The following is a 24510-nucleotide window of genomic DNA, read 5'->3' as shown; positions in this document are numbered from 1 at the left end:
AAACAAAGTGAGCTGCAAAACAAAGCATCCAAATCATTTCACTTTGATTGATGCAACAGTCAAATATATGAAAAATGAAAAAATGAAAAAAAAAGGGCAAATATATCCAATTCAGCAGAGGGAGGACTTTGCAGCTTTCCTGCTGAATGGAAGGCGCTTTCTCCTGAACACGTCAAAAGCGAAAATCAAAAAACAATGGAACAAATGAACAAAAATAAAAATAAATAAAAAAATAAATAAAAATATAAATAACGATAAAATCAAGTTATAACTTCAAAAATAAAAAAATAATTGTAAAAGTCGAGTTAAACCTTCCATCAAAATGGACAAATCAAAACATCATAAAAACATCTAATAATCTTTCAACCATCACAAATATCCAAAGCCTTTCTCTCTCTCCATCCTCTCCTCCACCTTCAAGCTCTTCCCAAGGCTTTTCTGAAAATAGTGAATGACAAATGAATAGAATAGTGTACATATACAAACATAAATACATATATACATATACATATGTATTTCCTTTCACCAAAAGCAACAATATAGTGAACGGCAAATTATGCAAAATGTAAAAAATGCAAAATGCAAAGTGTATGTCAAATGATTACAAGTGCATAATCAATTGCGAAAATGAAAATATTAATAAAAATTCAAGAATAACTCTTCACCCTTCCTAACTTCTTTCCCTTTCTCTCTTTTTCTCTTCCATCTTTCTCTCCTTCCTCTTTCTCTCTTTCTTCCCTTTTCTAACACCATCTCTCTTACACATGGTTGCTCATCTCCTGTTCCTTGTCATCATCATCATCATCCGAGTTCTTCTTCGATCTTCTCTTCTTCACAACCACCACCACCACAATCACTATCACCACCACTGCAATCACAAACACAATCGGCACCACAACTGCCACAACAATCACTCCTGTGTTTGTCTTTGGTTTGTCTTTCTTCCCTGGATCTGGCTGCGGCTGTGGCTCTGGTTCAGGTTCAGGTTCAGGTTCGGGTTCGGGTTCGGGTTCGGGTTCCTTCCCCTTCAGATACTTCTCGTACACATCCTCTGGCTCAGCATTGACATCTGCTGCCCCAACAACCCACCCTGCATTCCCTTCATCGTAGTTCTTTGCAAACTCAAATGCATTGTCCTGCTTGCTGAATGAGTCAAAATCTGGAGCCACAATGCACAACGATGCTCCTGATGTTCCTTTCCCGCTGTTCGTCCCATCAATCTCCAATTTGTTCTCTCCTGGAAGCTCAAGATTCCCACTCACATGCTTCATCTCAATATATATCGCACCCGACTTCCCGTTTTCTGCCTTGCACTCCTTGAATGTGCATGCCTTTGCCCTTCCCATCCTTACCTTCGAATTCTCCTCTCCCATCACTATCTCCACCCCTGCTGTATTCCCACTCTTCGACTTCACCTCTTCCATCTTCAGCCCTTCAACAACAATAATCGTCCCTTTTATCTCTTCTGTCACTTCATTCTTTTTGCTCGCTTTTCCCTCTCCTTTCATTCCATCTTTGATGCTTATCGCTGCTCCCTCTTTCACTTCCACCTTCTTCACTTCCACATCTTCAATCACAACTTCCTTTGCTCCTTCAACCAAAAACGGTGTTGCTGCGAATGAAATTGCACTTTCGCCTCCCTCGCATTTAACTCCATTCATCGTCAATGAGCCTGCACTCACTTTCACAAGATGGATTCCAACTGTTTCTTCACCTGCATTTGAAAGCATCCCAAGTTTATCAGAAGTGGCTGGTCGAACAAATCTGCAGTTCACAATGCTCAATTCTGCATCTGCACCTTCTGTAACCATCAATGCAAATGGTCCTGTGGCTGTCACTGTTGGACCATCATTCTTTGGTTGTTCTGGTTCAGTGGGTTCAGTGGGTTCAGTGGGTGTATCCAACGAAATTGGGAAGCTGAAAGCAAGGCTCCTGAACTCAACTTTCTTCTTGCACGTGAACAGATCGCTTCCTGATTTTACATCGCAATCGATCGTAACTTCCGATTCGCTTTCTGCATTATCAGTTTTTTGTACACCCGCAATCGTGATTCCTGATGCTTTGTCAAATGTAATTGCTTCAGCTTTAAGAGCTTCCTTTCCTTCATCATGCTTTATCACTTTTATTGTTAGCTCGTCTTCATTTTTGTTTTCAAGCAAATCATATGCTCCTTTCAAGCTTCCAACAGGTCTTTCAAAGGTTGTTCCATCTCCATCAGTCGCTCCACTTTTGACATACACAATCGGAGGATCAAAATATTTTATTGTGAAATCAACATCTTTGTCTTCGGTTTCTTTAGCTGCAACAAACCATCGATTATTTTCGAGTGTGTAATCGGCTGCAAAACTGCTTTTCATCTCTGCTGCTATCTCCTCATGTAGTCCAAATTGCACTTCCAAATATAATCCTGTATTCTTGATCGAATTTTCTGTTCCAATTGTGCAGCCAGTGAACACCAAATTATCTTTCGCTGTTGGCCATTTCAATTTGGAAGCTTCGGTAATTCCCGTCATCTTCAAATAGACAGCTCCTGATTTCCCATTCGCACATGTGCATGTGGTAAATGTTGTAGGGCCTGTGTTTCCAATCGTAAATGTGCTGTCCTCTTTTTCGCTTTCAACATAAAGTGCTCCGCTTGTTGTGTCGCTTGAAGAGCAATCTGTAAATGTGCAGCTATCCAATGACACTGAAACAGCTGCATCAGTTTTTCCAACAATTTTCATCACAGAACTTGTGGAAGAGGTAATCTTCTTCAAATCCAACGATGTCAATGAAACTGTCGATGCTCCATCCACCAAAAATGGTGTCACCGAAAATGTTGCAGTATTCGTTTCATCGGCGCACTCAAAAGTATCTATTTTCAATGAGCCTGCGCTAACTTTCACAAGATGAATTCCAATTTCTCCTGTTGCTGGTCGAACAAAGTCGCAGTTTGAAATTGTAAGTGATGTTGATTCTGCAACAGCATGGATAAGCGCGAGTGTTCCTGTATTTGTTCTCGATTCACCTGCATTTTGTGTTAATGTTGTTGGGAAGTTGAATATCAAATAACTGAATGTCACTGTTTGTTTGCACGTGAATAGATCACTATTTGATTTTGCATCGCAGTCAATCTCAACTTTCCCATTTGTTCCTTCTGCATTTGTAATTCCTTCAATCGTAATTGGCGATTCTTTCTCCAACGTAATTGCGTTGACCTCCAACGCATTGTCATCTTTGATAACTTTTATTTGATATCCTCCTGAATTTGTTCCCTCTTTCAACAAATCGTACGCTTCTCCTATCGACCCGGCTGGTTTTCCATATTCCGTCCCCAAATTATTTCCTCCTTTTTTAGCAAACGCAATGGTGTGCAAATCAATGAATTTTGTCACAAAGTCAACATCAGCGTTGCTATCTTTTTTGGCAGCAACAAACCATTTGTTTGTTTCGACTTTGTAATCTGCCGCAAAACTGCTTTTCATAGCTGCTGCTATCTCTCTATGAATTCCAACTGGAACATCCAAATACAATCCTGTATTCTTGACTGAATTGCCTTCTCCTGCTGTGCATCCAGAAAATGCCAAATTGGTTCCTGTTTCTGGCCAAGTAAATTTATCAGCTGCAGTGTTTTTCAAATTCAAATAGATTCCGCCTGATTTCCCATTTTCGCATGTGCATGAGGTAAATGTTGTTGGGCCAGTATTTCCAATCGTAAATGTGCTATCTTCCGAAGCGCTTTCAACATAAAGTGCTCCGCTTGTTGTGTCGCTTGAAGAGCAATCTGTAAATGTGCAGCTGTCCAATGAAACCTCAATTTTATTTGTGCTTGACATTTTCATCACAGCACTTGAGCTTGATGTAATCTTGCTCAATGTTAACGATGTCAATGAAACTGTTGTTGCTCCTTCAACCAAAAATGGAGTAACAGTGAATGAAATCGCTGTCTCAGCATGAATGCATTCAACCTGATTCATTATAAATGTTCCTGCGCTCACTTTCACAAGATGAATTCCAACAGTTTCTGCACTTGTTGGTCCAACAAAATCGCAGTTTGAAATTGTAAGTGATGTTGATCCTGCAACAGCATGGATGAGCGCGAATGGTTCTGTATTTGATTCGAATTCTCCTATTTCTTGTTCTGGTGCTGCTGAGATATCAAAAATCAAATATTTGAACGAAACTTTATTCTTGCACGTGAATAAATCGCTTCCTGTTTTTTCATCACAATCAATCTCAACTTTCTCATTTGTATCCGCTGAATTTCCAACTCCTTCAATCGAGATTCCAGACGTTTTATCAAATATAATTGCATCTGGTTTCAGAGCTGCGGTTCCTTCATCTGCTTTTATAACTTTTATTGTGAGTTCACCTTCTTCTGCTTCAGTAAGCAATCCATACGCTCCTGATAAAGAATTCTTCGGACTATTAAATGACTTTCCATCTCCATCAGTTGCCCCGCTTTTGACAAACGCTTCCACAACTGGAGCATCCTGCGCACTGCTTTGAATCAGAACAGAAAATGCAATAAATATTGCTAAAATAATTCCTTTCATTAAAACCGATTTATCAGTCTTTTTAACAAAATATGATCAATTCACGTATACAATGTATAATTCAAGGAACATATAAAGGTTGTTCAAAGATTACAGAATCTTTGTGAATACAATTTTTAACCGCAAATACTAAAATAATGCATATGCAATGGTTGGAGGAGAAAAGGAAAAATCGGAATAATTATGTTCCATAAAAAAGATTTGCCAGAAATGTTTTATCGGCTGGGAGACTGATGCTGCATGTGTGCAAGCTAATTTCTTGTAGACGTGCAAACGGACTGTATTTTATTGCTGATGGGAAGAGGGAGATTTTTTTGAGACATGCAATGCTCACGAAGGAACAGATGAAAAATCGATATTTTTGTGCCATCTTTTTTGATGATTATTGTGCGGAATGTTTTGGGATACGTCTGCTTATTCGTACCAGTGGAGCTTGAGGGATGTGTTGTTTCGTGGACGGGAGTTTTCAGAAGGTGTGTTTTGGGTTGTTTGGGTTTGGAATATTTTTAGAATTATTTTGTTTTTCAGAGGACATTGTTGAAGTTTATGCTTTTGTTTATGTAGCCATTTGGGGGAGTGGAAGATCTGGAGCAGAAGATAGGTGGAAATCGCAGGTGGAATGGAAGAAAACGGATTGAATGGATTTTTCTCAGTTGTTTGTGGTATTTCTGTGGCTGCTGCTGAAAGAAGTTGCAGTTCATTGGAAAAGTACCTTTAATAGTACTGTTGCTGCAGGAGCATTTTTTTGCTGAGATGCTGAAAGAAATTGTTTTGTTTGAGCTCTTATTGAGGCAAGTTTGGGAAGAAGATTGGCTTGAAAAAGCCTTTTGAAAGAAGAAGGAATGGCTGAAAAGGCACTTTGTTGGTTGATTGAACAATAGGTATTCTGTTCATTATCAGATGCAAATTCGCACATTGTATCAGCAGAAGGACTGATATTTTTTTGTGTTTTGGTGTTTGAAAGTTTCTTGGAAGAAAGAGGAGAATGAGGAAAGGCAAAAGGAAACCGAAATATCTTTTCTGTGCTTAAGAGAAACAGAAGGAATCACAGTATGAACTTATTATCTTTTTTGAATTTTTAATTTGAAAATTTTTCTTTATTTTAATCAGGATTGAGGTAAAAGAAGTGGAATAAAGAAGGTTGCAAAAACAATGAAAATCCTTCAAGAGCATCTGTATTCGGCACAGCTTGACTGACAGTTGGACACAAGAGAGTTGGAAGAGCAACCAATATGAGTGGAGTGGAAAGGGGGAAAGGTGGAATGAATATCATAAATGCAAAAAGCTTGTGGAATACTTGGAACTTCTTTTTCCATTGACAGTTTTGATGAAGTTGAATTTAAGCAGTTTGCTGAATGGATGGCTCGGGGGCTGTTGAATGTTGTGGAGCTGCTTGGGGAAGCCAGATTACATCACTCGTTTTGCAGGAAGCCGACTATTGTTGTGAAATGCCATTCGAATTGCAGCTTTTCTGGGTTTCTGTTCTTTTTTTCAGTACCAAAAAGATTGAAAGAATGCTCATTCTGTTTTGATGGAAGGGCAAGTGATAAGTTTTTGATTGAGAGAATTTTGTGTTTGAAGAAATTGAGCACGATGAATGCACAGCAATTGTGAAAGATGTTTTGAAGCATGACTTGTAGATTAAAAATGTGATGATTTGTTGTTTCTTTTGTTTTTTCACATGTCATTCGATTCATAAGAATACAAGAAATGGAATACAATTGAAAATGGATTTTTTTTTTTCTGATTGAAATAATTGAATTATTATTGATGTAAAATATGAGAAGTTATTTTTTTTCATAAAGATACATGTTTTGTAGGTTGTTATTTCCATGGAGACTGTAAAAGAGATTGATGGAAGACGAGTTGTTAGAAATAATCTCCCTCAAGAAGCAGTTGTGCACCTGGTGCTTTTCTCAGACATCCTGGTCAATGTTCACTTCCAATTCACTTATTCTTGAATTTATATTGGATTCTTTTGTCGTTTCATCAACTATTGAATTTTTTTTTTCCTTTCAAATGATTTTGATGGGTGATAATGGATTGTTAAGAAGTTGGATGATAATTGATTAAATCTCATATATTTTCGGTCTTCAAACAAAAACACTGTTTTTGTTTTGTTTTTGATATTGAAATGTTCATTGCGTTCAACAAAACAATATTCTGAATAAAAATATCTAAATAACATCATCAAACATATGGAACTGCAGTAATCACTTTGCCTTCTTGTGTAACTGTGCTTCAAAAAATTCCTTTTGCAAAAAGAAATCAGATGAAAACGATTCCCTTAAATTGTGTTTAAATTTTAATTTTCGAGTCTTTTAAGCATTAATCATAAAAAATATTGCTAACTTCATAACTTAATAGAACTTTCTTGCATTTCAATATAAACTTAATAAAAAATTCAACAAACAGGCATTATTGATAGGGTCAACTATTTGATGGGACTTTTTCCCTTATTGGCACTTTTTTGTTTTTGACTGCCAACTTTCAACAAACGTTGATTGGCTTTTTTAACTTTTATACAATGTTCTAACAACTTTTTAACAATTCATTACTAGTTTGTTTTATTATTTTTGTTTGTTTCTCACTGAGTTATAGCGTTTTTTTATATTTTTAAAAGTCACTTTTCACAATGAACCAAGCTTTACCAAAAAATGTGAAATACAGTTTCATAAACTGTAAACATTTATCTATTTGTATTTTAAATTTCAATTTCCACAATGTGTAATTTTTTTTGAAAAGTCGCAAATGTTTAATTTTCAAATAAATCAAAATTTTCATATTTTGTTAAATATTTTGTAAACAAATATCAAACTTCACTTAAATGGAATCTATTTCTTGAAAATGCCATTTCAAACATTCTTGAGGAGATTTGTGAACTGAAACAGTAATTTGAGCAAAATATGAAATTTTTGATATATTTGAAAATTAAACATTTGCGACTTTTCAAAAAAAATTACACATGTGGAAATTGAAATTTAAAATACAAATAGATAAATGTTTACAGTTTATGAAACTGTATTTCACATTTTTTGGTAAAGCTTGGTTCATTGTGAAAAGTGACTTTTAAAAATATAAAAAAACGCTATAACTCAGTGAGAAACAAACAAAAATAATAAAACAAACTAGTAATGAATTGTTAAAAAGTTGTTAGAACATTGTATAAAAGTTAAAAAAGCCAATCAACGTTTGTTGAAAGTTGGCAGTCAAAAACAAAAAAGTGCCAATAAGGGAAAAAGTCCCATCAAATAGTTGACCCTATTGTGTCAGCAATTTATCGCACCCCTTTTTATATCGGGACATATTTTTTGACTCTCCAGAGCACTTTAAAAAAAAAATAAAATAACAGGAAACCTTCTTAATGCTTTTATTTATAATTCCTGAAAATATTTTAATATTTTTAATTTTTGTGAAAAACTCTGGTATTTTTTGTTTTATTTTTAATGTCAAAGACTTGCTCATATTTTCAAGAGTTATTTGTTTAAAGTGTTCTGAGAAAGCCTGGGTGACTTCAGACTTTTGACTTAAGAAAATATGCTATTGACTAACTTTGAAAATGATTGAAGTCAAAATACAGTTTTATTCTATTTAAATAATTCATCAGTTTAACAGTTCATTTTTCATGCACTTTATTATTTCAAAATGAAAAAAAAAAATCAAGATAAAAAGATAAAGAATTCTTATTGAATATATCATGATCAATAATTTTAATTTTTGTAAAAAAGCATCCGTATATGTGTTTTGACCGGATAAGTTTTTTGGTAATTGCCCAAGTCACAGACTGGTCGATCTTTTTTTGACTTTGACAAATTATTATGTAGACACCAAACATGCTTGAATGTGAAAATCTTTTAAGTGAATTACAGAATGCCTTAGTGGATAATCAAATAGTTTGTGCGTTTTATTTCTTGCTTCATTTGTTTTGATAATTGAAGCATGATTTTTTGTGTTGCTTTATCAGAAACTGGCTTTTGCAAGAATATTGGAAGAATTGAACAAACACGGATGCTGTTTTCTAAAACTGGAGCAAATGGGATCATACGAAAAAGGAGCAAGTGTGATGTTACTAAATTTTTTCATGTTTTTTTGCTTTGATTATTTTTTTAAAAAGTTTACAAGCACCCAAAGAAAAACTATGAATATTTGACAGGAATATCTTTAAAGTTCATCAATAATCAAATATGGATTTCATTTTTTTCTTCAAACACTGATGGCTCTCCAACAAAAGAAAATCATATACAATATTTATGCTCAAATGTTCGGGGAAATAAAATATGTGGAACAAGTGGTCTTCGCAGTTTCGTTGCAATAAGAAATCATCGTTGTTTTTTATTAGAAAATATAATAATATTTGGCAAAGTATTTTGATACAAGCATTTTCTTTGAAAAATTATGCACTTTTCGTTAACTTTTTGAGAACAAAAAACACAATGAAAATGAGCCCATTTTTTGAAATTCGTGAAATGACACAATGTTTTTTGGATTGATTTCAACGATGCCTGTTTACGGATATTAAAACCGAAATTTTTTCAAAATCTGAGAAAGTCAAATAAAGTTATGAGTGAAGCAATTATTTTGTGCTTTGTGCAAAAAAAGCTTGAAAGTCCGAATTTTCCCCTGCACGGCAATCATCGACTTTCCTATTTTATCTTTTTTTATTGATATTTTGTGAAATGCAAAAAATAATAAAAAAAAGGAAGTGTTTTAAATATGAAATAACAAAACATAAAAATGTGAAGTTTATTAACAATGACACGACTCAGAACACTTTAAACAAATAACTCTTGAAAATATGAGCAAGTCTTTGACATTAAAAATAAAACAAAAAATACCAGAGTTTTTCACAAAAATTAAAAATATTAAAATATTTTCAGGAATTATAAATAAAAGCATTAAGAAGGTTTCCTGTTATTTTATTTTTTTTTTAAAGTGCTCTGGAGAGTCAAAAAATAGGTCCCGATATAAAAAGGGGTACGATAAATAACTCACCCTGTTCTTTTCTCTTATATTTTCAAATTTGAGCTCATTCCCACAGCTTTCACATCCTTTTCTGAAATTTCGCTGAACTTTTGAAGAGAAAGAGAAAGCCCTAAAAAGAGATATCTATTAGGTTAATCACAACTTTGAGTAACATTCAGAAACTCGTTTTTTTTCGGATTTTTTGTGATAGAATGATTTAATATTAAAAAATAAAACATGCTAGGGGTGAATTTTCCATTTTTAGAATACTTTTTTTCAAGGAAAAAAATCAAATTTTCGAAAATATTATGGTTTTGATCAAACAAATTTCTAATAATTTAAATTTGAAAACTGAACGATTTTTAGAAATTACATAGTTTGGTACAAATTGATTTGTTTGAAAAAATCTTTCCATTTAAATGAAGTGAATTAAAGATGTTTGAAGTTCATATTTGAATGTTTTGTTAGTTTGTAAGGAAAAAAAGGTAGTGAAAATGAACTTCTTGGATTTCGTTCTGCTTTAGGGTTTTCCTTCGAATCGAAATATTAGGTTTTAAGGTTTGCGTTTTATTTTTGTTCATATTTTTATTATAGGGTTAGGGTTTTAATCTATAAATCACTTTTTCACACACAAAAAACGTGTGTTTTAATAATTGCGCAAGATGAAATGAGAAAAAAATTCATATAAAAATAAATTGAGAACTTATGTTATTTTCTTTTTATATAATAAAAAAAGAAAGCTAAGAATTATATAAAATTTATGAAAATAATTCTTTAAAAAAGTTGATTTTTATTTAAATTATTAATAATTTGTTTGATCATAACCATAATATTTTCGAAAATTTAATTTTTTTCATCGAAAAAAAAGTATTCTAAAAATGGAAAATTCACCCCTAGCATGTTTTATTTTTTAATATTAAATCATTCTATCACAAAAAATCCGAAAAAAAACGAGTTTCTGAATGTTACTTAAAGTTGTGACTTGCCCTGATTTCAATCAAATATTTGGAATAATCCAGTCAAAATCTGAACCAATTCTTTCAGTAAAATAAACACACTTTTTTTTTGAATAAACAACCATTCTTAAAATTATAAATTTTATTTCAATTGAATTTCACTTTTTCATTGTCGACATCACATCTTCAGCGAATGCTTTTCAGTGCCCATACTCATTATTTGAAAATATCACTTTCGAAAAGTCTTTCTTCATATCCGCATTAGCAGCATAGCAATCAGTATTTTAAATTTATTTGATAAAATAGAATCATGCATGCAATAGTTAACATTACATAATTAAAATTTCTGAAAAATACTAAAGATTGATTGCTTTTTCAATGCAAGATCCATTTATTCATGCTGTAAATGGACACGCTATTGCAGAGGTTCCACACGGGATGAGCGAAGCGTATTTCGCGATGGGGTGCTATTGGGGAGCAGAATCTTTATTCTGGAAGAAAGAAGGAGTTTTCAGCACGGCTGTGGGCTTTTGCGGAGGAATTACCAAAAATCCAACATATAAAGAAGTCTGTACAGGAAAAACGCAGCACGCAGAAACTGTTCGCATTGTTTATGATCCTGAGGTTATCAGTTATTCGTCATTGCTCAAATTATTTTGGGAAAATCATGATCCAACTCAAGGAATGAGGCAACATGCAGACATTGGATCACAGTACAGATCAGTCATTTTTTACACAACTCCAGAGCAGCAAAAACTTGCGCTTGAAACCCGTGAAATTTATCAAAAAGCATTGAAAGATGATCATTGCGAGAGGTTGATAACAACAGAAATATTACCAGCTCAGCCATTTTTCTTTGCGCACAAAGAACATCAGCAATATCTTTTCAAAAATCCCGATGGCTACTGTTCTTTAGCTGGTACAGGTGTTTGCTTGCAAGTGAAAAGGGATTGATTTGCAAAGTGTTTCTCAACAAATCAATAAGCAGCGAATTATATTAATTGAATTTAAAGAATGCTATTCACCATTCATTAGATGAATTTTGAATAGATTTTTTTCATTCAAATAAACTAGGTTTATTCAAATGAACTCGTGTTTATTCGAATAGATCGGGTTTATTTGAATAAACTGAGTTCATTTAAGATAGACTGAGTTTATTTGAGTTACGAAAATTAATTTAAAAAACAAGTATTTTAAATGTATAAAAAATTGATTGCAAAAACAAACAAATATCATTTGTATATTGTTAATGTTGTTTTGTGAATGATTTTTGTTGTTTTCAACAAATTCCTTCAAGGATCAAAAGGATCAAAAAATCAGAAAAACTGTCAAAATTCTATTTCACCAATACATGATTCAAAATACATCTTCAACATATTCATCGATTATTTGACCTTCAAACAAGGTTATCCGCATGTTTTTGCAATGTAAAAAAAATGGTAAAAAGAAGAATTTCATGAATTATGAAATGAAAAGTAATTTTTTATTTGTGCATAATCAGAAAATTGAAATAATTCTGAATAATGAATTGGATTGTGTCAATATATGCGCAAACAACTTTATTTCAGCTCTTCTTGAGCCTATAACATTTGAAAACTGGAAAAAAATCATAACCTAATAACTGTGTAAGATTTTTAATAATAAAAATAAAAAAACAAATAAACGAATCTTCATTATTTCATTGAATAATGAACGAAATTCAATCGTCTTTCTCTTGCTATTTGCCTGCGCTTCTCGAGAAGACATTCCTTGTTGCATCGTCTCCTGTCTGTCTGGAACGTGCAAATTATCGAACCGCTTATTCAAATCCATCAAAGCCAGAGATTTCATACTCAATGCATCGTAAGGAAGTAGCGTTAACTTGACGAATGTCTTGATGAACGATATGGAGCTGATGGTCAAAGGAATTGTGGCAGTGCTGAAAAATGGAAAATCTCAAGATGATCCACAGGAATTGAATGAAGGCGGCAGTCTTACGGTTCAGCTGAAATGTTGCACACTCCATTTTCTTCTTCAAAGCACTCCTTCTGAACCCTCCATCATCAGCTCCTCTGGCAGCCAGCCTTTTAGCGTGTCTGCCCAAAACACGTCCATAAAGAACTGTGGAAGCAGCCAAAGTGAGAGCGGAGGATGCATGACCATGAGGTTAAATGAAGAAGCATTGTATCACTGCACTTTATCCACAATCTCGGAGTGCTTCTGCTCTGCGACTGGAAGATGAGGCGAAATATTTCTGGATTGCTCATCAATTACAGGCGATAGCGCGATGCCTTTCCTCTTCAAAAATATCACATTCTTGGAGAACAAGGCTTTCAGAGGAAGAGACATATGTGTGAGATGCTCCAATGTGGAATCCCAAAGAAGGAGCGAGCTCTTCCAGCTCGACTTCAGGCCACCATACAACCAGGAGCTCGCCATTTGGGGATGCACTGCACAAAACTATGCTGACGAGCAAGAGATCTTGCTCCTCGTGATTGTGTATCAGAGTGAGACAATATTTGCCTCTTCTTCAGCCGACAACACCTCAGATTCACTCCAGTGCGGAGCTAACATTGTGCCCTGCTCTTCCTTGAATATTGCATTGTCTCACATCCTTCCTTCTGTTTACAGCAACTTGCTCGTTGACGAGATTTCTCTGGTCTCTGGAGAAGCAAGCATCCATGATGTCTGGATCAAGTCGCTGGAGCAGGAAAGAGACAGAGGGACAGTCCTCCTGAACAGGAGCATTGAGAGCAGGATGAATAGCCTTCTCACGTGTGCATCCAGAGAGAAAGTGGAGCTTCTGACGATTCTGTTTGGGAATGCTTTATCTTCTCCACATTTGAGGTTTTTGTCTCTTGCTGACGGAGACCTGCTAATTGCAAGCACAATATTTACTCAAGAAGCTTCTGATGGAAACTCTTAAATTGAACTGAATTGCTCGATTGTTGAAATGAGCGGTGGAAGATTGACGATGTCTGGCTGCACTTTTGCTGTCCTCTGTCTCAGTTCTTCATGTCTGGCAGCAAGTCGTGGGCAATATTTCTCGTGTGCATTTCTGAATTTCACTGATGTGAACTCTGGTGTGTTGTTGGACTTCCGCAATCTAGCAAAGCTGTCCATATTGCAGTTGCATACATTCAATTGCAGCTCTCAGTGATCAGGCCACATTCTTCACAACTGCAAAGACTGTCAGCTCCAGAACATTCAGACAAGAGGCACTCGGAGCGGTCAAACATGATTGTGTTATCATCAGACGGTTCGGGAGGGCATTCAAACATCCAGGGCATTCATTTGGAATTTGTTGATACTCGCATTTCAAGTGAATCGTTGGTTTCTGTTGAATGCCAAGATTCGGATGTTGAGATGAATTTCTTGGCTATTTCAAATACAGCACTTGGTGATGGGTGTGCAGTGAGCGTGGCATCAAATGCTTCAACATTCCGGCTGAAGCAGTCATCATATCAAAATGTTGCCCGAGATTCGCTTATCCTGTGCTGTTTTGCATCTTTAACTTCGTCCTTGTTGCTGGAATTGGAGAACTGCTCAGACAAGAAGTGTGCTTCGCACACTGAAAAAGGTTGCATTTCAGTGTTTGTTGATTTGAAATATACTCACGTGTCTTCGTGTGCGTATTTGACGGAGCATCAAGCGCGCCAGATCTGAGAACGAACGACAAGCGATCAAAAGAGCTGTACCAGTGGGGCGGATCGATGGTTGATCTTCTCAATTGCTCGGTAGCAATTAAAGACACCACAATAACCAATTTGTCCAAGAGATGACTGTCGATCTCTGGTGGAAGCATCTCCACGCTATTTATATTGTTTGCTAATAACAGCCCGAACGAAGCTGGCCATCTATCCGTAAGGAGTAGCATCGCATGCTCTGGCTATGTGCTGCTGGACATTCAAAGCCCGAAAGGAAGTGATGGCTTTCTTCCGAACACTTTCATGTAAATTGCAAACAACAATTGTGCCCTCGTCGGCTTGGCCTGAGAAAGAGAATCAGTGCTTTTCATTCCACAGCTGGCTTCAGTGAAGTCTCGCCTGCAAGGCAGTACCCTTGCCATTGATCTTACTGGATCCTTGCTCCTGCCCTGTGGCTTGGCTCTCCAGGTTGACTAATTCGATGGTTCGGTTCACAATCTCCAGTCGTATCCGCTGCAGTCAGAGGAGTTTGCAGGTGAAACAGAGTTTCACACAGCTATTCCAGCCTCAATTGTTACAACTGCGTTTGAGGCAACAGAAGTGTCAGTAAAGATCTTATTTGGAAGGACTGAATTTCTAGCCTCAACTGATTCATTCATTCTGAAAAACAGATGAAAGCATCAATCAAAAGGAGATGAAAGAATTGTTGAAGGAGGAAAAGAAGGAAAATTATCTTTGGCATTAATTGAAATCATTTAATTCGTTGTGACATTATTAATTGTTCTGATTGCATTTATCATTGCAACTATTTGATGGAGAAGTGCAAAAGAAGAAGCTAGAAAATACAAGGAGATAGTATATGATATAATATCGAAGCATCCGAAGGCATTTGAATGGGAACGACAAAGAAATCAACAGACCAGTAATGGTGGAGAGCGGAGAAGAATGCAATGAAGAAGAAATTTGAGTAGCTTCGAGAAAGATATCAATAAATAAAAATTGAATATATTCACATAATGGAGAAAGCTACGAAGGAGAAAGCTGCATTAACCTGCGAATTCAGCTGTGCGCTTCAGAGATATTGAATTTCTTGGTGGAAGATATCTCCACGAACATCAATAGAAGCACATTTTTGTTTAAGATACAAAATTATTCGATGATCAAATAAAAAATAAAAAAGTCAGAAAAGAACCGAATAATGAGAACAAAACGATAATTACATTCATTTCACGCTGTATTTGTTTTATTATAGCTTCTTCAAACATATATCAAATAATGTTAAAGAAAAAAGAAAAATCTCAGTTTTTATGAATTTCCCAATTTTTTTGTTGATAAAGTGAAAGATAAAACACAAAAATATTATAATAAGTGTTCACTATTTTTTCATGAATTATTTATTTAAGTGTATCGCACTTTATTCAAGTGTCACTTCAACCATCTTAAATAACATGACTTCATTTAAGAAAAACCCAGTTCATTTATATAAATTGTATTTATTCAAATGAAAAAAATCAATTCACAATTCATCTATTGCGAATTTATTTCCAAAAAATAAAATGTCTTTCCAATTTTCCTGGAAAACGCGAGAAATAGAAATTAATACATTTTGTAATATCGGGAAAAAAAAAAAAAAAAAAAAAAAAAAAAAAAAAAAAAAAAAAAAGTAAAAAGCAATTTCTCTAAATGAAAAAAAGAAAGAAAGAAAGAAAGAAAAAGAACGAAAATAAACGTCAAGCGAAGCTAATTTTTTACAAACGCGTTCATTAAATGCAATTATAAAAAGAGGAAGAAGAATATTAAAAAAAAAAAAAGATGAATGAAAAAAAGGGAAAAAATTGAAGAAAATATATTTAGACTTCCTCTCTTTTGCAGAATAGTGCTGAATTAATAAAAAAACTTCACATGTCTCAGAATTGAAGGGGATGTGCAAAACAGAGAAATGAACGAGAAAACACACAACATTATTCTTTACTTAAAAAATTGAATCTCATTTGACTAAAAATATGACTCAACATATCACAAAGGCAATAGTTGATGAAAGACATGTACAAAATGAAATAAATAAAAAAAAAAAATTATGAATTGAAATGACTTTGAAATAATTTAAAAAATTTCAACAAAATAGAAAGATCAAAGAATGCAAAATTATCTCCTTTAAAAATTACAACAACGAGATAATTTTGATGAAGTCAGATAAATTTTTGGGTGCATAAAAAAAGTCAGAGGATTTGTCATAAACACAAATGAACGAAAACTAAACGAAATAATTTTATTTCTTCTTCTTTCCCTTTTTGCCCTTTCCCTTTCCCTTCTTCTTCTTCTTTTTCTTTGCTGGCTTTTCCTAATTTTAATTTAAAAATTTCAGAATTGAATTAAAAAAAAAACATATGAATGAACATATGCAAACAAGAAAAGAAAAGAAAAGAAAAGATTTTTTCATTTGATAAGAAATATCAAAAGTTTTCCTTTATTTTAAAAAAAAAAAAAAAAAAAAAAAAAAAAGCGAAAGACATTACTATTTTCACAAACTGGTGGCTTAACCTTGCAACCAAACATTGAGTCAGGAAGAACAAGTAATCGTTCACTCATTGTGGAAGGAATGTCTTCCGTCAAAAGTCCCCTTTAATGGAAAGAAGATAAAAATTAAACAAAGCAAACAAAAAAATTTTTTTAATCAAAATAAATAAATAAATAAATAAATAAATAAATAAATAAATAAATAATAAAATATAAAATATAAAATATAAAATATAAAGAAAAATAAAATAAAAATTAATATATAAAATCATAAGCACAATTTGAAACACAACATATCAAAGTTTACGAAAAAATGTTTTATAATTAAAAATCAAGACTGGTGATGATCACTGACAATGGTTTTATTTTTATTTAAAAAAATAATTAACCATTTCCTCTCTAACTCTTACCGATAAAGCCTTTTCTCATTTTAATCTGCACACTTTGTTACAATATCTGCAGTTTCCTGTGTTACTATAATTCCTCTCTCAGCCATTCTCGAAAGACATTCTGATGGGAGAGTAGATGCCGATAAAGGAGGAGTTGTTGACTGAAACAAATGAAATAAAAAAGCAGATGAATTAATTTATAAAACAAAAATTATGCATTCAGATATCCTTTGCAAAAATATTTTTGATCAAAAAAAAATCAAACCGAAATAGATTCAGAAAACCCTTCAGGACTTGACATGGACCTGGTTTGGGTCATACTCATTCTGTTAGTGAAAGATTCAGGTTTGCTAACAAGCAAAGCAAGATCAAGAGTTGGTGGTTCTAAAGAATAAATGTATTGAATTTGAATTATTTTTGAATTGAAGGAGAAAATACGACAAACTGGGCCTCGCAGGAGGTTTTACAGCTCCTTTTTTTGCAGAAGTTTTTGGTCTTGTAGTGACCGGCCGAGCTACAGCCTTTCCTTTTGAATTTGCCTTTGATTTTGCTTTTGGCCGAGAGGGAGCAGTTTTTGGTCTTGGAGGATTATACACTTGAGAAAATAATGTAGATGTTACGGAAAATTTTCCTATCGATTGCTGTGATACTGTATTTGATAGCGTTTGAAGGTCATGAGTCGCAGAAGATGAAGCAGTTGCAGGGCGAGAAAAAACTGTTAAATCCGAGCTACCATCTTCATCAAAAGCTGTAGTTCCTGAAAACAAAGCTCCTCTTTCTGTGTAAGGTGATAGCGAAAAGCTACCAGTAAATGGGCGGAGCTCTCTTACAGTAGGTGTAAGATCAGAAAAATCGTCTGCCATTGCTCAAAAGAAGATAGAATCAAATAATCAATTTAACTATCACTTGTCTATAAATTAGTTCAGCATTGAAACATAAAATCAAACATTATTTAGCAACGATACAATGGTTAAAAAATTAAATAAATATTTTCAAAAAATACTTTTTCTTCGATTTTTGATCTTTTTTTGATTATTGTTACTTGACCAAAATCCAACATTATAAAAGTAAAATTGTTAATCAATAAGCAGAAAATTTCGAAATTATAAACCATAAACTGGAGACTGATCATTGTTCAAACTCGATTTGGAATGAGCACGCCTAGAACCGTTAGGCAGAAGCCATTGTCACCTATTTCTCCTGGTAAAAGCCAAAGGCCCTCGTCACCAAAAAGTCCAGGTTCTCCTTTACATTCAAAACCATTTGTCACAAGCCCTGATAAGAAACCAATATCTCCATCTCGTCATGGTCCACTATCATCGGGCATATTTCAACAACCAAGCAAACTTCAAGATGAACAGTTAGAAACATCTCCACATCAGAAAAAAAATCCTTTCAATGCGAAAACGACACCTGTATTTGGAAGTAAGACATATGATATTAGGCAATCAAATTTGAGGAAAATGAACAAAATTCCTGGAATGGAAGGAAGCACTGAAGATATATTTTATGTGTTTATTGCGGGAACAGAGCCTCAAACAATATTTGCACAAAAAAATTCATTTAGAGAATTTAAAGGGATGCCTTCTTTACCAGGACTCCAGGAATTATATCTTCAAGATAATTTAATTCGAGATTTTAATGGTATTGCTAACTTAGCGAATCTTCGACACTTGTTTTTGGAAGACAACAAAATCACGTCATTTAGAGGAGCAATTGATCTAAGAAATTTAACAATGATTAAACTTGAAGGAAATCCAATTGCAGAGTACGTACCACCAAATGCCCATCCGTATGCAGAGCGTGCATATAGATTAATGGCATATGTTGCATTTAACTGCCCGTTTTTGAGTCATGTTGATGGAACACTTTTGTCAGAATTTGAGCGAGATGACGGGAACAGAATTGGCTCATTGATTCGGTCGTACTTGAGGCAGGGGTACCTCCTTCGGCATATATACGGAGAGCCTCGCTCAGCGCGCGAGCGAAATAAAGGCCACTACGAAATACGAACCATCGTTCCATACTCAGAGGAGGATGAGGACGATGAAGAGAGGGAAGAAGAAGAGAGAGAAAGGAAAAAGAAGAAGGAAGCAGAAGAGAGGAAGAAGAAACGGCTTCAGAAAGAGAAAGAGAAAGAGAAGAAAGAGCGGGAGCAAGCACTGAAGGAGACAGGCAGCATGTCATTTCTCTATTCTTCCAGGCCAAACTCACCGTCGCCATCGCTTTCTGCCTCCAATTCATCGCCTTCAGCCTCTTCGCCTTCTCAGTCCTCTCCCTCTTCTCCAAACAGGACTCCCTCTGCATCCTCAAAGTCTGCTGCTTCTCCCTCACGCGCAGGAAGAGGGGCGAGAACAACTTCGCCAAGTAAAGGATCACCTGGAAAGTCAGCGACAACTCCATCTTCACCCTCTGCCTCTTCCTCTTCTTCCACTTCCACTTCTTCTTCTGCTGCTTCTGCCTCATCATCATCATCATCTTCTTCTTCTTCTCCTTCTTCTCCTTCTTCTTCTAATTCCCCCACAAGTCTATCGAGAAGGCGCTCTTCTGTTTCGCCTTCACACAGTGAGTCACCGTCTCGGCAAGGGTCTCCTCGTTTTACGCCGTGGAGCACAGAAAATGAGACAGAATCGAATATTTCTATGCATTTCATGGATGATGAGAGAGAGAGAGAGAAAGAAAAAGAGAAGGAGAAGGAGAAAGAGAAGGAGAAAGAGAGAGAGAGAGAGAGGGAAAGAGAGAATAGAATGAATGGAAGGGACAAAAGAGGGATGAATTCGGGGCGGAATTCACCCGAAAGGCCGAGGAGAGGGCTGTGGGGTGTGGCTGAAGACAGAGATGGAGATAACAGAGCGAACAAAGACGGGAGAAACAGAAGAAGAGGAAGCAATTACTCGCCTTCGTATTCAGATGTGTCGTCGTCTGGCTCGCCTTCACCGTCGCCGAATACAAGAAGAACAAGGAGAACGTTAAGTTTGTAGGGGAGTGTTTTTTTTTTTTTTTTCTGTTTTGTTTGTTTATTAAAGAAAATGCTGAGGTTAATTCTTTGATTTTTGCATTTTGATTCTTTTTAATTATTTTTAATTATTTTTTTTTTTTTTCTTTGAATATTTGTGTATTTTTCTATCTAAATTATATTTATATTAATATTTTGCAACATACATACATATTTATTTATTTATTCTCTTTTGATTATTTTAACACATATACAACCAATACACATGATATCCGCATCCATTTCCAGAAATTGCTGGCTTCATTGATCTGAATTTCATCAGAGATTCGACTTCTGCCTCATCATCTGATTCATATTCTTCGGGCTCTTCACCAAAAAAGACTTCAAAACAGTCAGTCGAAACGGTTTGTGAATGCTTTCTTTTCTTTTCTTTTCTTTTCTTTCTTTCTTTCTTTTTTTTTTTTAAATTCCATTTATTTTGGATTGACTTAATAATATTTTAATTCTTGTGTTATCTCTTTATAAACTCATATATTATTTCTCTATTTGATGCAATTTTTAATAATATCCAATTAAAATGCTCTCCTTTTCATATTTTTTTTCATTGTTTATCTTTTTTTTTCTTATTCCCCTTCTTCCTCTTTTTCTATTTAATTTATTTCTTCTTCTTCTTCTTCTTCTTTAATTTTTCTAATTATTTAAAAAAAAATTAAATTCAATAAAACCAACCTCTCAGTTCATTCCACATCACTCCCGTTCCCGGCACGACCAGCCATCGCCTTTCTCCATCTTCGACGATGGCCTCCCCATTGAATACATCCCCCGTGACATCGCACTGACGAAGGAGGAGAAAGAAGAGAGAGACGAGAGGCTGAAAAAGGAGAGAGAGAGAATGATCAAAGAAAGGGAAGACAGAATCGCGACGAATTATGCTGATTTTCTGAGGTCGCTTGATGAAAAGAACAGAAACAGGCCGAATTCGCCGATGAGGAGGTCGGCGCTGCTGAACAAGAAGAAGAAGAAGAAGATGCTGAGAGACAAGAAAAGAGGAGAAGGAGGAGAAGGGAACGGCAATGGAGAAGGGGGTGAGGAAGGGTTGGATGACGAGGAAGAGAGGGAGAGAAGGAGGAGGAGGAGAAAAGAGATTGAAGACGAGCTCAAAAGATTGGATGTGAGTGAGCTGGAAAGAGGGTTGAGCGATTTGGATAGGAGATTTATTATAAAAGCTAAAGAAATCATGGACAGTATGAATAATTTGTAATTTTTTTTTAATTTACAAATTTTTATTTATATTTATATACATTTTATTTTCATTAAACATATTTATTAATTTCTATCTTTCTCTCTCACCGCTTTTCCCCTCTTTTCCTTTTATTCAATTATTCATTCTTTTTTCGCCATTCTTCTTTTCATTATTTCTTTCTTCTTCTTCTTGCTATTTATTTTTTTCTAATATAAATATCTTCTGTTCTCTTCAATATCTTTCTTTCTTCTTTCCACAGAAACCAAAGACATTCTCGAAGTTGAAAATGCTCAGTTGGATGTTCCTTTGTCACAAGCAACCGCTCACCCGGCTTTGTTCTTCTGTGACGACGTCGAAATCATCCAGTGTGTTGATCCATTTGGAGAGGACTATGAAGAAGAAGAAGGAGGAGGAGAAGGAAGAAGGGAGGAAGGAGAAGAAGTGACAGGAGAAGAAAGAGGAGAAAGTGAAATGAATGAAAGAATGCTGAGGAATTTGACTGCAGAGCAGATTTTGTTTGCGCTGTCTGTGGGAAGAGAAGAGCGAAGAAGGCAAAGAGAAGAAAGAGAAAGAGAGAAGAGAGAGATGATGGAGATTGATATGAAGGAATGTGAAGGAGAAATCAAAGAAGAAAAAGAAAAAGAAGGAGAAGGTGATAAACAAGGAGAAGGTGACAAACAGGGAGAAAAAGGAGAAGAGGAACAGAAGGTGAAAGCTGATGGAGAGAAAGAAAATGATGAAGGAAAAGGAGAAAATGAAGAGAAGAAGGAGAAGGAAGAAGGAGAAGGGGAGAAAGAAAAGGAGAAAGAGAAAGAAACCTCTATTCCGACTTTTGTTTCGTCGACAGCCAGTTTTGTAGGAGCGAATGAAAAAATCGACGAAAAGCAGAAAGAAAAGATGGAAAAAGACCGAATAAAAGCAGAGAAGATAGAGCGGGTGATGGACAACGTCATTTCAGGGATTGTTCTTCCAAAGAGAATGGCTATTGCGATGGAGTCTGCTGCAAAGATGGCAAAATCGGCTTATTCTTCCTCTTCTTCCTCTTCCTCTTCATCTTCTTCTTCTGTTTTTAATGCACTTCCTTCTTCATTCCCGATTTTTGCACAGAACCTTTGCTCAAAGGCTATTCTTGGGGGAGTCATAAAACTGGAATTGAATGCAAAAGGAATAATTCTTTCTGCTTCAGCAACATCAGTTTCTTCTTCATCAGCTTCATCATCAGCTTCCTCTTCCTCTTCTTCTTCTTCTTCATTTTCCTCACCTTCGTACATCTCCTGGGCGCTGATCCAGACAATCCACCTTCGCAACTTCGAAGAAGAGGCCAAAGAGAGAGAAAGAGAGCTGAGGCTGCAGAGGAAGAGAATGAGTGCGATGATGAAAACAGACAGGAAAAACTCAAAATTAAGTCTGAATTCGACCATCTCGTCGACAAAGACACAAAGCTCCACAAAGACAAGAACCTCAATCTCAGGAAGAGCGTCTGTGAAGAGTGTGAAGGTGACTCATTCTCCAACTCCGTCTGTGCCTGTTTCTCCCTCTGCTTCTCACTCACCCTCTCCTTCATTTTGTCTTTCTCCTTCGCATTCGCCTTCCTCCACTCCTTTTCCTTCCCGCCCATCATCTCCATCTCGCTTGTCTATTTCCCATTCATATTCTCCCTCATATTCTTCTTCTTCCTCTTCCTCTTCCTCCTCAGCTCCTTCTCGCTCAGCTTCTCCCTCCAAACGCATCCGTTCTTCACCTTCCCGCTTCCAGTCGCTGAACTCGTCTCCATCTGCCCAACAAGCACAAGACAAGAAGAAGATGGTGTTTGAGTCGATTTTCATCCCGTCGCTTGCTGATCAGAGCCCCAATGCCAAGAAGAGGAAGCCTGTAATTGCATCGCCTTCTTCTTCGTCTTTACTATCATCATCATCTTCATCTTCTTCTTCTTCATTTGCATCTCCATCTTCATTTGCATCTCATTCATCTTATCCAACGCCAACAACACCGAAACCGAAACCCTCATCAACAAGACAGCCTCTGTCTACACCTGTTAGATCAACAAATCCAGTCAATTCACCTTCGTCTCCTGTAACACCAAGAGCATCAGAATCACCTTTGGTTTCATCTGGTCTGAAGAAGAAGAAGAAAGGAAGAAAAAGCTCTCCGGGAAGGACTGCTAAGAAAGGGAATAAAGCAAGAAATGCGACTAGTGCGAGGATCCATGGAAGAGATGGAGAAGCAGGCAATGGGAAAGATGAGGATGAAGAGGCAGATGACACAGTGGAGACGATTACGATTTCGTTGTTTTGTGGGACAGATATTCATTTGTGTGTGAAGAACGGAGTGGAAGTGTATTCGTTGCTTATGCTGTGGCTGAAGAAGACGAGAAAGCAGAGAATTGTATTTGTGGATGCAGTTCTGAAGGAGATTGAAGAGAAGCTGATCAAAAGGAAGAAATTGATCATCGATCTTTCGGTTCTTGAAGATGCACTGGATTTGATGGAGGATGAAGAGGAGAAAGAAAACGAGATGCAGAAAGAGAAAGAGAAGGAGGAGGAAAGGGAGGAGGAAGATGACGAAGAGAGAGAAAATGGCGAGATGGGAGATGAGGAAAGGATCAGCGAAGTGAAGCAAGAAGAGATTGAAGAGTTATTCCAGAACTCGCCAAAAGCAAAAGTCAGAGAATGAGGTGGTAATCATCCAAAACAGAAAAACAAAGAAGGAAAGAGGAACAAATCGAATAGAAGGTGTGTGTGGTTCTTCTTGAGTGATGCTTGTGGCAAAAATATGTGAGAAGTTCATACAAATAATTTCCATTCATTTCAAATAATGGGTCAACTTGCTTCTTTTCACATGAACTTTAAGGTATTTCATTTTTATTATAAAATGAATTGTTGTCTTTATTTTTTCCTCATTTTGTTTTGCCAAAATTCGTTTCAAACAATTTTCTTTCTTTTATCCTTTCACTTTTCAAACACAATTGTTTCGTGCATGACGACAAATGCGACGGTGAAATCAGCAACTTCAATCCAATGGTTGAACTTTTTGTTTTCTTCAAAATAAAATAAAACAAAATAAAAAATAATAACTGCTCTTGTTTGCCAAGTTTTCTGAGATTGAAAGCCCTTTTGATAAATTTCTTATGAGCAAAAAATGATTATTTTCATTTGCAAAAATAGAAGGAGAAAAATGAGAATAAAATATTTAAAAAATTTTTTTAAATTATTTGTTAAATATTGTTTATGGTTCATCAAATTTGGCAGCCTAAGCATTTCGACTTAAAATCTTGATTGATTCTGCATATAAATAAATCCAAAGAAGCACAAACAACAGAACGAGAA

At 35.5% G+C, this 24510-nt stretch overlaps 5 protein-coding genes across 5 annotated transcripts; 3 read left to right on the top strand and 2 right to left on the bottom strand.

Annotated features, from left to right (window-relative positions):
• Positions 1-758: 758 nt before the first annotated feature.
• MONOS_8215 (uncharacterized protein) lies at positions 759-4535 on the bottom strand (the record flags this gene model as incomplete). Its single annotated transcript, XM_067878606.1, has 2 exons — positions 759-1364; positions 1416-4535. 2 exons carry the CDS (start codon positions 4533-4535, stop codon positions 759-761), a joined length of 3726 nt encoding a protein of 1241 aa, XP_067726045.1.
• Positions 4536-10831: 6296 nt separating this feature from the next.
• MONOS_14695 (Peptide methionine sulfoxide reductase msrA) lies at positions 10832-11407 on the top strand (the record flags this gene model as incomplete). The annotated part of the gene is made up of 1 exon (XM_067867519.1): positions 10832-11407. One exon carries the CDS (start codon positions 10832-10834, stop codon positions 11405-11407), a length of 576 nt encoding a protein of 191 aa, XP_067726044.1.
• Positions 11408-12329: 922 nt separating this feature from the next.
• Positions 12330-14098, top strand: MONOS_14696 (uncharacterized protein; the record flags this gene model as incomplete). The annotated part of the gene is made up of 4 exons (XM_067867520.1): positions 12330-12598; positions 12815-12991; positions 13064-13279; positions 13543-14098. The coding sequence occupies 4 exons, from the start codon at positions 12330-12332 to the stop codon at positions 14096-14098; spliced, it is 1218 nt and encodes a 405-aa protein (XP_067726043.1).
• Positions 14099-15940: 1842 nt separating this feature from the next.
• Positions 15941-17985, bottom strand: MONOS_14697 (uncharacterized protein). The gene is made up of 6 exons (XM_067867521.1): positions 17933-17985; positions 17431-17884; positions 17251-17369; positions 17040-17146; positions 16609-16699; positions 15941-16420 (listed from the first exon to the last, which is right to left on the bottom strand). The coding sequence occupies exons 2-6, from the start codon at positions 17846-17848 to the stop codon at positions 16349-16351; spliced, it is 807 nt and encodes a 268-aa protein (XP_067726042.1). The 5' UTR covers positions 17849-17884; positions 17933-17985; the 3' UTR covers positions 15941-16348.
• A 114-nt stretch (positions 17986-18099) lies between these two features.
• Positions 18100-24254, top strand: MONOS_14698 (uncharacterized protein). Its single transcript, XM_067867522.1, has 4 exons — positions 18100-19958; positions 20230-20345; positions 20678-21185; positions 21444-24254. The coding sequence occupies exons 1-4, from the start codon at positions 18137-18139 to the stop codon at positions 23855-23857; spliced, it is 4860 nt and encodes a 1619-aa protein (XP_067726041.1). The 5' UTR covers positions 18100-18136; the 3' UTR covers positions 23858-24254.
• Positions 24255-24510: the final 256 nt, after the last annotated feature.

The sequence above is a fragment of the Monocercomonoides exilis genome (assembly GCF_001643675.1).
Source record: "Monocercomonoides exilis strain PA203 chromosome Unknown scaffold27-1312184, whole genome shotgun sequence".
In the NCBI taxonomy this organism is placed as follows: domain Eukaryota; phylum Preaxostyla; order Oxymonadida; family Polymastigidae; genus Monocercomonoides; species Monocercomonoides exilis.
Note: the sequence above shows the minus strand (reverse complement) of the source record. Positions and strands in the feature narration are given on the sequence as shown.

Coding starts and splice junctions, on each gene's coding strand:
- MONOS_14698 (XM_067867522.1), top strand. CDS start 18,137: ATGAGCACGCCTAGAACCGTTAGGCAGAAGCCATTGTCACCTATTTCT. Junction 20,346..20,677: donor CAAAACAGTCAGTCGAAACG/GTTTGTGAATGC, acceptor CCAACCTCTCAG/TTCATTCCACATCACTCCCG. Junction 21,186..21,443: donor AGCTAAAGAAATCATGGACA/GTATGAATAATT, acceptor TTCTTTCCACAG/AAACCAAAGACATTCTCGAA.
- MONOS_14697 (XM_067867521.1), bottom strand. CDS start 17,848: ATGGCAGACGATTTTTCTGATCTTACACCTACTGTAAGAGAGCTCCGC. Junction 17,370..17,430: donor AAAACCTCCTGCGAGGCCCA/GTTTGTCGTATT, acceptor TTTATTCTTTAG/AACCACCAACTCTTGATCTT. Junction 16,700..17,039: donor ACTGCAGATATTGTAACAAA/GTGTGCAGATTA, acceptor TTTCCATTAAAG/GGGACTTTTGACGGAAGACA.